The 17423-nt window shown below is 35.0% G+C and overlaps 2 protein-coding genes across 6 annotated transcripts in view; one reads left to right on the top strand and one right to left on the bottom strand.

The window, feature by feature from the left end:
• Positions 1-2117: 2117 nt before the first annotated feature.
• On the top strand, positions 2118-14044 carry LOC128240948 (rRNA N6-adenosine-methyltransferase METTL5-like). 2 transcript variants are annotated; one of them, XM_052957941.1, is made up of 7 exons: positions 2118-2208; positions 4954-5071; positions 6805-6919; positions 9092-9285; positions 10022-10104; positions 12946-12993; positions 13862-14044. In XM_052957941.1, the coding sequence occupies exons 2-7, from the start codon at positions 4954-4956 to the stop codon at positions 14033-14035; spliced, it is 732 nt and encodes a 243-aa protein (XP_052813901.1). In that variant the 5' UTR covers positions 2118-2208; the 3' UTR covers positions 14036-14044. The 2 variants fall into 2 exon arrangements, with proteins under 2 accessions (XP_052813901.1, XP_052813906.1); XM_052957946.1 differs by lacking the exon at positions 12946-12993.
• A 1419-nt stretch (positions 14045-15463) lies between these two features.
• LOC128231831 (deleted in lung and esophageal cancer protein 1-like) overlaps positions 15464-17423 on the bottom strand; it is a 28202-nt gene continuing 26242 nt past the window's right edge. For all 4 annotated transcript variants that reach the window (XM_052945088.1, XM_052945247.1, XM_052945333.1 and 1 more), the window contains 2 exons: positions 17085-17208; positions 15464-16310 (listed from right to left, as the gene is read on the bottom strand). In XM_052945088.1, the coding sequence (XP_052801048.1) occupies positions 16187-16310; positions 17085-17208 (248 nt within the window). In that variant the 3' untranslated portion in view covers positions 15464-16186. The remainder of the gene's footprint in view (positions 16311-17084; positions 17209-17423) is intronic.

Genomic DNA, 17423 nt, shown 5'->3' with positions numbered 1-17423 from the left:
TCCCTGTAAAATTGATGCTTGTATAGGAAGTCTGTTTTCAGACGTAATCAGCTACCTCATGTGTGCCTTGATATTCCATATTTTCAAAATTACCGGTCTGTAAATATTACATTGTGTTTCGCATAATAATGTGAAGACGGATTTCATTTTTCATTTACTGAATACTATGTATATTGGTATTGTTGTGTTTATTCTAATTTATTGCATGTTCAGATATGTATCATTGTGCTCATAGTTTCGACAAATCCATTCACGAGTTTAGAGTCATTTTTTTCTATCAGCATGTTACTGCTATGATTATTAAGTTCATTTAAATTTCATATTAACTCCAAAAATAGTTTTGTAGAAAATATTTTAATGATACATTTTAAATGCATTATACATGTCTCGAAATGCTTTTTGCAATAAAAAGTTTACCATAACAATTGTGTCTTTCTTGCCTGTAGTTATCTGCAGTATGGACCACAGTTAAAACGTTCGAAAACGTAAAAAAATACAATCGGAACACCTCGGCCAGTATGATACAGAATTGACCGTCTCAAATGTAACAACTCGGCCATCTTCGGCAAGCTTCGAGATTCCTGTTGGATACTGGCCGAGGTTTTCCGATTGTGACAGTCTATCTCGAAGCTTGCCGGAGATGGCCGAGTTGTTACGATCCGGGAACTCCTCGGCCATTTATCGAAAACAACCTCGGATGTATTTGGACAGTTTAAGTCCGCTGCAAGTAGATCGCGTAGTAATTTTATTTAGCAGTAAAACTGTGTGACTTAGCTCTTGGGAATCTTAATTTTGTTTGCAATAATGATATAATTCAAACATTTACGAATTACTTCAACTGATGTACCGGCATACATCCGAGGTTGTTTTCGATAAAAAAAAATGGCCTAGGAGTTCCGAATGGGTTCCTATCTGTGTTCGATAAGCATTCATCTTTTTTTCACAATCGAGCTTTTAGAAATTAGTATAAACTAAAACAAAAGAGCAAAGACGGCCCTATATTGCTCACCTGAGGAAAACTATAATGGTGTTATAGACATTCCTATAATAAAAGGACTATAACTCTTGGTTGACTTACCTATAAGTACGTATAAATATTCACAAATATACAAATGTTGTATGTAAAATTATAATCCATTGTCCGTGATGTCCTCAAATGCGGTACAGTGTGTTAATGATTATATTTAAGTTAAAACAAACTGTGAGTAAAATTATAATTCATGGTCCGTAATGTCTCGAAATACGGTACATTTTAATTAAAAAAAAACTGTGAGATAAATTAAAAATCACTGTTCGTAAATATGGTATGTTATAAAATTCAAACAAGCTGTAAGTAAAATTATTTATCATGGTCCGTAATGTCCCGAAATGTGGTCCGTAATGTCCCCAAATCTGGTCCGTTATGTTTGGTCCGTAATGTCCATGGTCCGTAATGTCCGTGACCCACACACGCGATTTGGCTAGTTATCAAACTCGTTATATTAAGGTAATATGCGGTTCATAAACGTTCTGACAAAATGGTGATGACTGGACAAATGTTTGTAAAGTTATTGATCAGATAATACCAATTTTAGGCAGCATCGTAAGAGCAGTTGCAAGTGTGAGGGAAAACATTGGACCAAGCTTTCCTTCTTTCAGAAGCGAATCATATGTATGATTGATTCGTATCTGGTAGACGTTATAAAAAAAAATTGGTTGTTTCCGGTTCCCCAGCCTACCCTAAGTTTTCTTTTGAGATAGACTTCCGGTTGTGTCTTGCACGGGAGGTGGCGTAAATGGATGTTGACAAAGTGACAGCGATTTTCAGTGCTATCATTATGTCAAACAAAAACTATGTGCGGCCATGGACCTATTAACTGGTTTATATATAGGGCCGTGATGCGGTATTAGCATGTTTTTTGCTGCATATAAATTGAAGGTCCTCTTTGTAAGAAATGTGTAGTTCATATCGATTGGACACTACATAGAATGTGGTAGAAGTGTACCGTCTACAGGGGCTGATCCACTTGACGTTAGAGGGGACGTAACTTAGCGGTAACCTTTTGACTTGCTTATACATTTACTATCTTGAAAGTAAGAGTCCTGCGCAGCCTATCGGTAAGCATTTTATTCTGCAAGCATTTACTTCCCCGTTTATCAATTTAGCCATTATTGATTAAAATCGTTGGCATAAACATTGCCAACTTTGGAGCTTATCAGGCATTCAGGGTAACGGTGGTCTCTATCGATTTCTCTTCTCAGTGCATAAGTAGCGTTATTTTACGCTAGTTTAGCAATTATGAATCTATTGGACGCATGGCTAGATTAAGGCAGATAAGATTAAGAAATGCAGAATTTTTGAGGGTCATAAATTGACCTAGTCACAATAATGCGCGTATAGGGAACTTCATTTAACATTTGGATATTCATTTAGTTTCCTTAACGCCACGAGTCGACTGATTCATACCAATGTAAAATATATTTTTCAACTATAACTCCACAATATTTAACACTGCATTGTTAAATAAAAACACATAAGTTAAACATTAATTATTTTTAGCCAATACCTTTCTTGTATTACACTTAAGTGATTTATGAAACACATATTCAGATCGATCTGTCAAGAAAGCATCGCCATTTTTTAACTATCTAGCAGGTGCCCGTTATCTTTCCGCTCAATATACTTAGCGCTGGGATCTGTCATTCTTGGCTAGGAAAACAAGAAGTGGGATATGGACGCATAGAGTCGCCAAAACAAAAATCATCAAAGACTCTGAAGCGGCTGTTTATTTGGACTAAAATTGACCCGTCCTTTTATCAAGAGTTTCAATAAAAAAAATCAGTTTTGGACGATTTTAGATTAAGCCACAATGCACTAGTCAATTGTAACCACGGCCCCCCCGGGTCTGGGGATATACCGGGAAAATGGGCCATGTTTTTACCTTTCAGGTGGCCCTGCAGTGCCGGTTGGATGCGGTTGTTTTGTCTTCGCTTTAAATATAGCGGGTAATGGGCCTTACCTAGGGTCCCTGGGGTATGGGGGCATTTGGTGGGGATTTTACCATTTGTTCGTGCCCGCAGGGCGGGGATTTTAGCCGAGGTTGGCTGGACCGAAAGTCCCCGCTATTCCCCAGACCTGGGGGGGCCGTGGTTACAATTGACTGGTGCGTAATTAAGTAGAGCTGTTCTATAGGGAAAACGGTAGTTGATAATTTAAAGTACTGAAATCTCAAACATCTCTGATAAACTTACTTCTTTTACATATTATATTCCGTGTCTGTCTGTATATAATTGATCGCTTATCAAGACATTTAATTAAGGCTGCTTTATTTTAACAGTTTTGTAATTTTTCTCATTTAAGGAATGAATTTTGGGCTTGATGTCATTATCGGGGTATGAACACAATTGGGCTGGTCAAAGTGTGCGGAGTCCGAAGGATAGTGACATCAATCCCGCAATTCATTACTTATATTGACACCAAAAGTTCATTATCTCATTCAAGAATTGTTAAAAAGATACTTCACTTCATTTAAGAAAACCTTCAGAAATCTTTTCGTACCCATTCTGTAAATAGAACGACCCGACTGTTACGGAAACATTTTATCAAATGACGTCACGGGGAAAGATCAACCACTTGAAATCACTTTTAAACGTAAATTCCAAACACTTATGGCAACAATACATTTAAAGTTTAAAAAAGTAACACTTTCTAAAATGTTTATTTATATTTTACGGGACGGCTGACACAATACAAACAATGACAAGATCAATATTTTTCATGTATATTGTTATGCGATGAATTGCGATCAGAACATATCCAAAGATGTTGCGTTCATTGACTGATAAACGCAATTGCCAATTTCGGAAAGGGACAGGTAAAATGAAATATCAACTACTGTTGCTATCATTTAGTACCGGTCTTTAACGATACAAGTTAAACTGTCATTGATGTTGTATTGATAATAAGACAGGAATACCCTGTTTATTCCTTAACACATTGATATAATGGCATTTTGACACGTTATGAACACCTTGTGCGCTCGTTACTAAAAACATGCAGACAAAATTTCATGTAACACATTTCTTGTAAAATCAAAGTAATTATACATTCAATATATTTATAAAGATGTTTAGTTGAGAGAAAAATGTTTACAATTATGAATTAGAACTTAAGCATTACTAATGAACATGTGGTCTTTATGTAAATATGGCCTAAAAAAATACATTTGGTTCGGGTTACCCGACCCTACCTACGGAATTGGCGCCGACCCTGCCATTTTTATAGTCAGTTTAAAAAAAAAAAATGAAAAATAAGAAATATTTTTTGGTTTTTCTTCAATTGCTTTTCACTTTGTTGTTGAAAACCTTAAATGCTTATACAGAAGATAATTTTAACATCATTATCCAATGATGAAAATGACTAATAAAAAAAAGAAAAAAAAAAAAAGAGAACCATATTTTCCCAAAGTTGGCAATGCATACTTGTTCTGCAAATACCAGTGAAATAACGTTATCTCAATGCAAACTTATCTTTCAAATTATTTGATTAACGAGGGCTGTTTGTAAAGTTCTTGGACAGACTTTTTTATTTTTAATATCAATATAGTTAGATCTATGTAAGGTTGATCCAACCATTTAACTTGGTCATTCAAGACACATGTTTAGTCCATTGTTATGATATGACCTTATAGCAAATACGTAATCGTTGCTAAGGAAACTAACAGTCTCTTCCAAAATCATTCTGCAAGTCTAAAGTAATAGACGTTTAAAACAGGATTCTTCTAACCCTTAAAGTTAAACTTCTAAACAGGTTTGTCATTTTTAGGCTCTCTGCCCTAGCTCAAGACGATGAGCTTCCAGGTTCAATTGTTCCAAGTACTCTGTCTTATTCAGTTCCATTCCTTGTCTAAGTAAAGTTCTGTAAAATAAAATTTCTATAAAAACTATAAAATAATGGATGGATTTTTTCCTCAGATGGCATGTGGCAGAGGAATGAAGCTTAAGGAGCTTGAGTCACACCTTGGAGATGTTGACGTGTTTGAGAAACCAAAAGTTTTACTAGAACAGTACCCCACCACTCCACATTTAGCAGGTAAGATTGGGAGATATATAGTACATATAGTACTTGTAGGGTTGTTTCTTTGGCTACAGGTGGTCGGTTCTGAGATGCACTCCCAAAGACAGAATTTGTGTTGGCAAAGGAAATATCAAATACCTAGTACACATAGATAGGACTTATTTAAAATAATCACAAAATATAAACGTATTGTTGTGTCAGCTGCAATTAAGAGATTTCATATTACTGTATTTATATGATAGTGGCATTATTGTAGAAGAAATGTGTCTTTTTCTTTAATGGCTATTTTCAGCTTTTTAATTTTTTTTAAAAAGGAGAGGTATTGTCATAGGCGTGGTGTTATCGGGGACATTGTTCAAAAACATAAGCCTTTTGGTCATGACTAAAAGTGTTAGTGATGTTTCTGTGCAACTTGATACACATGTTGTAATAGCCAATGGGCCCATAACTCTGGCTTGAATTATTGTGGAGTTTTACCCCTTGTTCCAGTGAAGCACATTGGTGTTAACTCTGTCTTGAATTATTGTGGAGTTATACCCCTTGTTCCAGTGAAGTGCGTTGGTGTTAACTCTGGCTTGAGTTATTGTGGAGTTATACCCCTTGTTCCAGTGAAGCGCGTTGGTGTTAACTCTGGCTTGAATTATTGTGGAGTTATACCCCTTGTTCCAGTGAAGTGCGTTGGTGTTAACTCTGGCTTGAATTATTGTGGAGTTATACCCCTTGATCCAGTGAAGCGCGTTGGTGTTAACTCTGGCTTGAATTATTGTGGAGTTATACCCTTTGATCCAGTGAAGCACGTTGGTGTTAAATCTGGATTGAATTATTGTGGAGTTATACCCCTTGTTCCTGTGAAGCGTGTTGGTGTTAACTCTGGCTTGAATTATTGTGGAGTTATACCCCTTGATCTAGTGAAGCACGTTGGTGTTAACTCTGGATTGAGTTATTGCGGAGTTATACCCCTTGTTCCAGTGAAGCGTGTTGGTGTTAACTCTGGCTTGAATTATTGCGGAGTTATACCCCTTGATCCAGTGAAGCACTTTGGTGTTAACTCTGGATTGAATTATTGTGGAGTTATACCCCTTGTTCCAGTGAAGTGCGTTGGTGTTTACTCTGGATTGAATTATTGTGGAGTTATACCCCTTGATCCAGTGAAGCACGTTGGTGTTAACTCTGGATTTAATTATTGTGGAGTTATACCCCTTGTTCCAGTGAAGCGCGTTGGTGTTAACTCTGGATTGAATTATTGTGGAGTTATACCCCTTGATCCAGTGAAGCGCCTTGGTGTTAACTCTAGCTTGAGTTATTGTGGAGTTATACCCCTTGATCCAGTGAAGCGCGTTGGTGTTAACTCTGGATTGAGTTATTGTGGAGTTATACCCCTTGATCCAGTGAAGCGCGTTGGTGTTAACTCTGGATTGAGTTATTGTGGAGTTATACCCCATGTTCCAGTGAAGCACGTTGGTGTTAACTCTGGATTGAATTATTGTGGAGTTATACCCCTTGTTTCAGTGAAGCGCGTTGGTGTTAACTCTGGCTTGAGTTATTGTGGAGTTATACCCCTTGTTCCAGTGAAGCGCGTTGGTGTTAACTCTGGATTGAATTATTATGGAGTTATACCCCTTGATCCAGTGAAACGTGTTGGTGTTAACTCTGGCTTGAATTATTGTGGAGTTATACCCCTTGATCCAGTGAAGCGTGTTGTTGTTCACACTGTAATACTCTTGTTAACTGTCTTTCTCTTATTTCAGCATGCATGTTACACACCATTCACTCGACATACAACGACCTAGAGGACAAGCATGTCCTTGACCTAGGCTGTGGGTGTGGTGTTCTCAGTATCGGAGCTGTTATGCTAGGGGCAAGGTAATGTTTGTTAACTGTATTTATAAGGTAGTTATTTATAATTGTTTATGTTGTCAACATACATGTAGTGGGCAGAGTCATGGTGTTTTATTTCCCAGTGCCTTTATTTAAAAGTAATGAAAAACAAAATAAATGAATAAGACCTTCGGAAAGCTAAAAAGCCTTCTGGAGTTTTCTATGAGTAAGTTGGGAAAAGGCAAACAAGCTATTAAAGATGCACTCTTACTCCCAAATTAGATTAACCACAATTAATGCAATTGTTTTAATATACCAAAAAGGATGAATAAAAGTAAAAAACAATAGTTCTAAGGATACAGAGTTTAATTTTAAAGAAATGTTCATAAAACACATAATTTCTACCTTATGAGACGATAGTAGATAACTGTAAATCTTTTAGCATTCACCAATCATTTAATATTTTTGTGTTTTCAGCTATAAAATATGCAATTACAATCTTGTTATCAGAAATCAATATTTTCCATAAATGTAATATTAAGTTAGTAGTTAAAGGTTTATCAGTTAAAATTATGTTTGAAATACATGTGTATACAGTCGAAACTCGTTGGCTCGATATCTCATGGCTCGATATCCTCGTTGGCTCGAACCAAATTAAAAGGACCGATTTTTATTTACTCTTTGTTCATATAAATTTCGATCGGATGGCTCGATATCTTGAGGGTCGATATTTCTCCACGCTCGAAGTCGTTTTCGCGGTCCCAAACAAGAATCTCACACTTTGATTTGATTGCATGGGTCGATGTCATTTTCGCGGGTTCAGTTAAGAATCTCAAACCTTGATTTGTTTGATTGGCTTCATTTAGCACAAGGCGCTAATCGATTAAAATTGCTTGACTGATATTATAATTATTATCGAATTTAAATGGTTTAACAGTTTGAATAAACATGCCATCACTTTAAGTTCCGTCTCTAATTGTTATCCATCCCTAAATTACTATGCATTTTGATATTACTTTTAAGCTATGTTTGTGTTACCCATTGTTTACAATTGCTTGTTTTCGCATAAATGTATTTTTATTATAAATAAAAAAAAAATAACTGATTTTTTAATAATCGAGTAAGTCATATTACGAAATTTAGGGTGCGTGACTATGCCCAATAAATACTCTTCCTTCTCTTGCGGAGATAGCGTAGCCAATAACAAACGAGGTAAATAAGACTTTATGTAACAAATGGAAAAATGACATTCTGTAAGCAATCCCGCTTGGCTCGATATTCTCGAGGCTCGAAGTACTTTGGCCGGTCCCTAGAATATCGAGCCATCGAGTTTCGAATTTATATTGATTTTGAATAAGAGTGTCACTTTAAATAAGTGTGGCCTAATTACTAAACATTTAACGATGTAACAAAGTGTTGAGAATCGGACAGAAAAATTACTGTCAATAATCAGTTTATAAAACCGATCAATGATCGATTATTAATTGGTTTAATCATTATTAATTATCTTTGGTCATCATATTTAACTTATTTAAGGCAACAGATACAGTACATGCACCAGTTTTAAGCAGCAATGTTCCCTTCCAATATTGTATGTACATTTCTTTGTATAAATTACATTATTTCAAACTCAACTATCCTTTTGTGTTTACAAGTTACTTTAATATACAGAACATGAGACCACAAGCTCTACGTCTTTGTCTTACATTTAGTATTGTATAGATGTATTGTATACATAAACACATAGAAAGATATCAATTTCGTTTTAATCAGTAACAAGTACAACAAGCAGTTGAAAATTATATTTGTTTTAAAAGAACACTTTCTTTCAGAAAACTGAGAAAACTAAATTCTTACCTGGTAAGAAGTAAATGGTAACATGTTTTAAAAATCACTTTTAAACCACAAACATCAGAATTTGAGAACCAATCCTTTAAATTACAAAGAAAATTTGTAATAAGGAACTTTAGTGACTACCTGACTTGATAAGAATATGAATAGATAACGTAACATTTCAACATAAACTAGCATTAACACGACATTTATTTTTCTGGTAGTGGGTAGCGGTTACGTCCCTTGTTTCTATAATCGATTGTTCAAATTTCACCATCGATTGTCGCAGACGTAAGCCTTTCCGATTATAATTGATCATCGGCACATCAGTATTGTAACATATTGAATCAATCTATGGTATTAAAATTGATGCCAATTTTTCAGCAAAGTCACGGGAATAGATATAGACGAAGATGCCTTGGAAATGTGTAGACAGAATGCAGACTTTTTTGACATTGAAAACATTGACCTTGAACTCCATGATGTGACCTCTATGGCACCAGAGGTCATAGAAAGGTTAAAGGGGACGGTTGACACAGTTGTGATGAATCCTCCATTTGGCACTAAGCGAAATGAAGGTAAAAATCATTTTACAAATGTATCACTTTGTTAATACTGCAGAATATTTCTTAACAATACATAAAAGCAGCGGTTACCCTTATTGTAGGTTTCAACCATTGTAGAGTTGTGCTCCTAAATATGAATGTGTCTCATTCACTCCGCCATACATGCTGTATTTCTATTTGCCCAGAAAGGCAGGAGATTTTGAATTCGGTAATGTGATTTCCATTGATTGTCATTATTAATCATTTCGGTTTTGAAAAAAAACAAAAAATTGGCCCCTAACTAAGGAAGAATTGGTCTATTCTGAAAGAAACAAGGCTTGTCACATTTATTTTTTTCTGACTATTTTTCAAGCATTCTTATTCATGTCTAGGCAAAATTAGAATTAAAAATTATAGACAAAAAATATTCATTTTAACATGTACTTCAGACTTTGAAAGTTTGTCAAAAGGAACCACAGCTATTATAAGAGGTAGAAAGGTTCTTAGATTTATTCAACTCTGTATGCATTTGTTTGAAAGTAATGAGGCGTGGATAAGGAATTTACTAAGCTAGAAAAGCAAGGTTAAAGGTATAGACATTTAATTTACTAGTCTAGAAAACCATGGCTTAAGGCAATCAAATTTTATGGCACAAACATGGATTTTCCAGGCTAGAAAACCACGGTTTAAGGCGTAGACATGGACTTAACGTTAAAAACCAAAATTTTAGGAATAAAAATTGATTATCCCACAATATGATTTGTTTCAGGCATAGACATGGAATTTGTAAAGACAGCATTGCATCTCACAGATAATGTTGTGTACTCTCTACACAAATCATCAACAAGGGAGGTAATTATTTACATTTAGGTCAAACTGTAGATTGCTTTGAATTTGCATACTTGTTTTTTTTTCTCTAATGTTTGTATTTGATTTGATTTTCTTTTGAATAAACAGTAGCGGTAATGGTAAAAATGAATGAAAATATAACTGTTATGAAGTTAAAGCAATCTGCAGCCTTTCTATAAATTAATTTCCAGAGAGGTAACAGATTATTTATTTGGTAATTTGGTAAGTTATGAACTGTAATTTGTCATCCTTAGTTTACTTTTGTTTGCAATTGACCTAAGCATTTCTAGGCATTGAAGCATTCAATTAGCATGGCTTTTGCTCCACCCAAAGCCTTAGGTCAATGTTGAGTGAAGTTGAACATCTATGGCCTGTAAATCGACTTGATAAGACACATGTTAGAAACACTATCTGCTGCTGTAATTGATTTGGAGTACTTGATAAGACACATGTTAGAAACACTATCTGCTGCTGTAATTGATTTGGAGTACTTGATAAGACACATGTTAGAAACACTATCTGCTGCTGTAATTGATTTGGAGTACTTGATAAGACACATGTTAGAAATACTATCTGCTGCTGTAATTGATTTGGAGTACTTGATAAGACACATGTTAGAAACACTATCTGCTGCTGTAATTGATTTGGAGTACTTGATAAGACACATGTTAGAAACACTATCTGCTGCTGTAATTGATTTGGAGTACTTGATAAGACACATGTTAGAAACACTATCTGCTGCTGTAACTGATTTAGAGTACTTGATAAGACACATGTTAGAAACACTATCTGCTGCGGTAACTGATTTAGAGTACTTGATAAGACACATGTTAGAAACACTATCTGCTGCTGTAATTGATTTGGAGTACTTGATAAGACACATGTTAGAAACACTATCTGCTGCTGTAATTGATTTGGAGCACTTGATAAGACACATGTTAGAAACACTATCTGCTGCTGTAATTGATTTGGAGTACTTGATAAGACACATGTTAGAAACACTATCTGCTGCTGTAATTGATTTGGAGTACTTGATAAGACACATGTTAGAAACACTATCTGCTGCTGTAATTGATTTGGAGTACTTGATAAGACACATGTTAGAAACACTATCTGCTGCTGTAATTGATTTGGAGTACTTGATAAGACACATGTTAGAAACACTATCTGCTGCTGTAATTGATTTGGAGTACTTGATAAGACACATGTTAGAAATACTATCTGCTGCTGTAATTGATTTGGAGTACTTGATAAGACACATGTTAGAAACACTATCTGCTGCTGTAATTGATTTGTAGTACTCTTTTATGTATCATGTGTAGCTCATTAGTTTGTGTTTCTGAAAAGTAGGGTTTATTTCCCATCCTTATTATGACTGCTTGCATTGATTTCACTTCAAGCGGTCAGTTAAATTGTAGCTTTATACTACACTTGCAATAACCGCAGTGACAAAGAAACTCTTTGAAGAGATGAATTTGACTGCCCGAAGCCATAGTTGAGGTGGTTGTCCCTTCTTGCAATTAAGTTTTGTTGACCTAATTGACAAATACAGTTCATATGCAAACAGTAGTTGTCAGATTTGTCAAAGGGATTGTAAGCAGTTTGAATAACATATTAAAAAAAGTGTGTATCAAAAATTGGAGAGCAAATTATGTATCAACAATACTTTATTTTATGTCTAATAGTACTTTTTATTGTTAGCCACATACAAATTGATTTTGAGATAATTTGAAAGAGAAATTACTTGAATCTGTAATTGTATCTATAATTCCCATAACACCTTTCACTCACGTAGTATATATCATGAGGTACTGTATCTATAATTCCCATAACACCTTTCACTCAGGTAGTATATATCATGAGGTACTGTATCTATAATTCCCATAACACCTTTCACTCAGGTAGTATATATATATCATGAGGTACTGTATCTATAATTCCCATAACACCTTTCACTCACGTAGTATATATCATGAGGCACAAGAAGATTCAAGCCATATTACATTGTGCCATTCTTAAACACTCCACTACCAGATTTTAACATTTCTACAAGTTTTTTTAATTGATATCTTTCCATATTTAGAAACTTCTTTCAACTTCTTCTATGTTTTAGAACATATTTGTTTGGACCAATTATAAACGTATAAGGGTACAATTAAAATACTAACACAGAACAAACTAATTCATTCCCGTTCAAGCTGAAGTATGTTTAACAGGGTATTCGATATGTATATAGCGGTACTTATACTTTCTAGCTATAGAGTTAGCATTATTTTATACTGTTACAGTAGAGTGTCCCGCCAGTGTAGAGTGAGGTCATTGATTTGATCCAATTTTACGTAGCAATTTCTGCGGTCTGTTGCATGTTGCACCCAACATAAATACCTTACATTGCATGATAAGCCTCAAAGTCATACTAAATTGACTACCCGGTAATCTCCAAAATTTGAGGACAAGTTTCAATGTTGTAGGGGAAGTGTGATCAGGTTTTCGGTATGATTAAAAAAATAACTTATACTGTCATTCTATATAGCTGGCTTTTATAGCGAGGATGTAGGGTGTCCACCTGAAGAGTGAGAGGTGGTGGGTTTGATCCCCACCACATGCACATAGCATTTTGAGTGATCTGTTACATAGATTTATCTATTTATTATGACTTCAATGTCTTACTAATATAGATCTACTTTTTTATCACACAGGCTGATTAACAAAATAGGAAGAAAAATATAATGCTGAATTAACATCTTGAGTTATGCCTTTTGGTAAACTAAGATATACATAAATGTCATGGCATTCTGTGTTTTGTAATGATCTATTATAAAATGATATTACCATTTATTTTAGATGTGGATAAAAAACACACCAATGAAGGTCCCAAATCAGAAAGGACAGGTACTTGTGTACATAAGACTAAAATTGCCCAGGCTGAAAATATTTAGTTATACTTTTAACTGTTTTCAAAATTTCTGCTAGTTATTATTTTAATGTCTATTTATGAGTACTTTATTCAGGAGAATTACATTAAGAAATACCCTAACACATTGAAAATAGCTACTCTTTACTGGGCCATTTTGGACTTGGACTTTCTGTCACTGGGTCTTCTTGAAGTAGACCTGTCAGGTATTGAATTATCCGGACCAGGCCTTTCTGATTCTTGACTTTCTTGAACCAGGCTTTCCTGGTCCCCGACTTTCTTGAACCAGGCCTTTCTGGTCCGCGACTTTCTTTAAATAGGCCTTCCTGGTTCAAACTCTTCCTGAACCATGCTTTTCTGGTGTTAAAGCCATTCTGAACCATTCTTTTCTGGTGTTAAAGCCATTCTGAACCATGCTATTCTGGTGCTTTGGCCATTCTGAACAATGCTTTTCTGATGTTAAAGCCATTCTGAACTATACTTTTCTGGTGCTAAACCCTTTCCGAACCATGCTTTTCTGGTATTCAGAACTTCCATAACCATGCTTTTCTGGTGCTTAGGCCATTCTGAACCATGCTAAAGCCTTTCTGAACCATGCTTTTCTGGTGCTAAAGCCTTTTTAAACCATGCTTTTCTAGTGCTAAAGCCATTCTGAACCATGCTTTTCTGGCGCTAAAGCCTTTCTGCACCATGCTTTTCAGGTTCAAAGACCTTTCTGAACCAGGCCTTTCTGGTACTAGACCTTCAAATCCAGGCTATTCTGCTTCTATGTATTATTATACAAGGCTTTATTGAAGTTTTTTTAATGTTTTTGTACCTGCTCTTCTTATAATGATACCTTTTCAGCACATTGAGAAGAAAGCTGAAGACTGGGGAGTGAAGATGGAAGTATTGGCGAAGATGAGATTTGATCTGAAACAGACCCTAAAGTTTCATAAGAAAAAATCATTGGACATTGAAGTTGACTTTATCAAATTTTCTCACAAAAAGTCCAAATTGAAGCCACAGAATAAAGTCTGAAAGAACAAACTTTGTTGTGTCTTACATCTTTGATAAATCAATTATCAATGATGTCTCAATTAACCAGACAAAAGTGGTCATTCAATTGATGAGTTGAAAAATGCTAAGGTTTTTTAGAGGTTAATACACGGCGTTGCATGAAAACAAATGATCCAAAGTATTTGCTTGAACACACATGTAGATCTTGCACCTTGGAATTGTCAATGCATTCCTATTGACTTGCAAGGCTATACCAGTAGTATAAATGCTTTTTAGACAGAATAATAACACAAAGTGATCAAGGGTACTTTTATTTCCACAATAAAATTATACTGAAGTCCTTCCAGTGGGAAGAGTAACTGAGCAGTGAGCAGACAAGAACAATTGTCTCGGCTGGTTTTCATAAAACATATTGATATTAACTTCTGATCAACTTTTATTTTTGTTGACTTAATTTAGTATGCACACTAATTTTAGTGGGTGAGACATTGTGGTAGCCTTTATAAAATCTTAGCCAAGTTTAAATATAGGTTGTCAAAAAACTTTTTTTAGAAATCTTTTTCATCTGATCTTTGTGAATCTTGGTGACAGTATTACTGTCTTGGTTAAGTCTTGATTAAGCTCAAATATTGGTCATCTTGGCAGAAGAAATAGGTCAGTAGGTCAATCAGTATAATATTGTTTACACAATAGAGACAGAATTTTTGAGATCCTAGTGGAAAGGCGAGGTCTTTGCCAAACTTGATCAGAATTAGTGTCTTGATGAAGTTGCAATAACGTTTGAATGTGGCTCATATTGGGTAAAAACACTAGCTCACTAAATCTGATTTTAAATAAACCTTGTTAACACAATAGGCTGCTTTTAATCTGGTATTTGTGTGGCCACGCTGTTTGGCAGATGGGCAGGCAGCTCGCAGAAGGTCTAAGGGAGGGGAACCTGGACCAGGTAAAGTAATTATGATTACACTTGATCAGAATGATCGTCTTGGTGGAAGACTGAACATACTTCAAATATTGGTCAACCAGGTGAATAAAACTAAGTCACTAGGTCAAATCTTAGGAAGAACATGCTTTTACAATTAAAGATGCTTTTTTATCCAATCCAGACTTGATAACAATTGTGTTGATCATATCTCGAAGTATGAATGTATGAATATGGGTCATCTCGGGTCAGAAAATAGATGTCTAGGTCAAATCTTAGAAAAAAAAGTTGACGCAATTATACTTAGAGGCTCGTCAGAATGATTGTGTTGATGAAAATTTGGATAATTTTGAATATAGGTCATCCCGATAAAAAAGCAGGTCACATGATTCAAGTTTCATTGAAATCCCATAAGTACCGGGTAGTTTTTCTCTCGACATGGGTGTGTTGGACAGATATGATTCAGACAGACAAACTGATGGGGTGGATGGAACAGACAGACGGTGTATAAAAACAAGCCCAAAAAAGATATTTTATAATTTATTACTTTAACTTCCAAACATTGATATTAAATTTAATTGAGTGTCCGTTGGTAACAGGCACGAAAACTCAAAAACAACAATAAAATAGATTACTAAGATAAATATTCTAGTAGCAATTAAGGTATCACTTGCGTTATTTTGCACAGAAAAATCTATAATATCACAGCAAATTTATACAATACTTCATTGAATTTAGGAATATCTAGAAAATGAAATATTGAAAGAAAAACAACAATTTGTTTCATAACAATGCTCCAATTAAATATTTTTTTGCAGATTTACAATCCAAACATTAAAAACCCAAACAGTGAAGCGAGGCTAAAATATTCTCGAACAACAATAAAATTCTGATTTTTTTTAACTTGTTTAACTTAAACCTTAAAGTCACCTAAAGATATAGTTAGAATACAAGCGTCAAAAATTATTCACACACATAATCACAAGCACATGCTTTCCTATTCAGCATATTTATAAATTCAATAAAATTATCACAGAAGTGTTTTTTTATATCAGGATGAAATTCCACTTTCATTTTAAGATTCGTTTAACTTCCTTACAAAAGAGCATTTTACTTTTGTTGTTTTTAAATGTTAAATAAACATAAATTTTTAACACACCTTCATTGCATTAATGCTTCAATCAAAATGTAAAACAAGCCCAATAAATATTGGAAGTATATCACAGTTCAGTGTGAATGTCAAGCACAAGTTAAATGTTGAGTACAGCCTCATGCTTCGCGTCATACGAGCCCTCCCCTTTCACGTGCAGTCGACGTGGGCTTTCTCCGAGAATTCCATGGAACGTAAACACTGCATCAAAGTCCTCCGCATGTCTGGAAGACACAAATTCAATTTCGGATTTGAAACAATTGTCTTTCAAATGCCATCTACCGCTTAACAGACCAAAGAAACTGCATAAGAAGTATTTGCTATAAAAATGTTTATATGTTTAATGCAAGAATTGAGCTAAGTTGAGTTTCAATTTTAAGATTTAGGCTGCAGATTAACGGGCAAAGTCCATTAATTTATCCTTATCCTTTATTTGACATATTAATCCAATCTACCCTAGTCAGATGTTGTTCACTCAGATAGAAATCGTATATATCTAAATGTTCATCGTTATGTAAATCTCTTTAAGTCATGTTGAATATTTGGTTAAAATTCTCAGAAAATTCTTTCCAATCTTTTTCCAATGATTAAACTTTTGACAAAACAACACAATGACACAAATCATAATCAGCAGAATGATATAGTAGACCACCTGGGTACAGTTATGGTTCAATGGTGGGCCTCTGAATGAACAACATGAATATGTGCATTATGGAACTTCATAAGCATATTGGTCAGTTTTATGAGTTTCAGTAATTTTTGAGATGCAATTGACTTTTTCAGTCCATTTTACACTATTTGAAACAAAGTGAAATGTCAAACAAAACCCGATTTGCACATCCCTGGCCAACATTTCTGACCAACATTATGCATTATGAGTGTAGGTGCAATTCTTTTTGAGCTACATGTGAAATTATTTTCATGACTTGATGTGACGCAACATGACATGATAAACACAACTCCGTTATAGCCTCACAATATAAAAATTAATGGCTTACTTGGCAGTAAAGAAGACTTTAAGCAGCATCTTGCTATTGCTGACGTGGGTAATGTGAGCTTCAAGCAGACCCGATGTTGGCTCAACGCAGAATGTGTTGTCTGCACAATTGTCCGAGCGACTCTCTGAAGAAAAAAAACACGTCTTTCTTAAAATCGGCGCAATGCACACAAATGCTTGCCTGTTGTCTGTTTTTCCCATCACAATGGGGGGTTAAGTCAATTTTGAAAGCCAGAGTTAGGGACCTTGATGTTCATGTGCCTATTATCTCTGGAAGCATCTGAATGTCTCGAAATGTTTTAGAATAATGGCCATGGTTAAAAGAAATGCACAATGACAC

The sequence above is a fragment of the Mya arenaria genome, chromosome 1 (assembly GCF_026914265.1).
Source record: "Mya arenaria isolate MELC-2E11 chromosome 1, ASM2691426v1".
Lineage (NCBI taxonomy): Eukaryota > Metazoa > Mollusca > Bivalvia > Myida > Myidae > Mya > Mya arenaria.
Note: the sequence above shows the minus strand (reverse complement) of the source record. Positions and strands in the feature narration are given on the sequence as shown.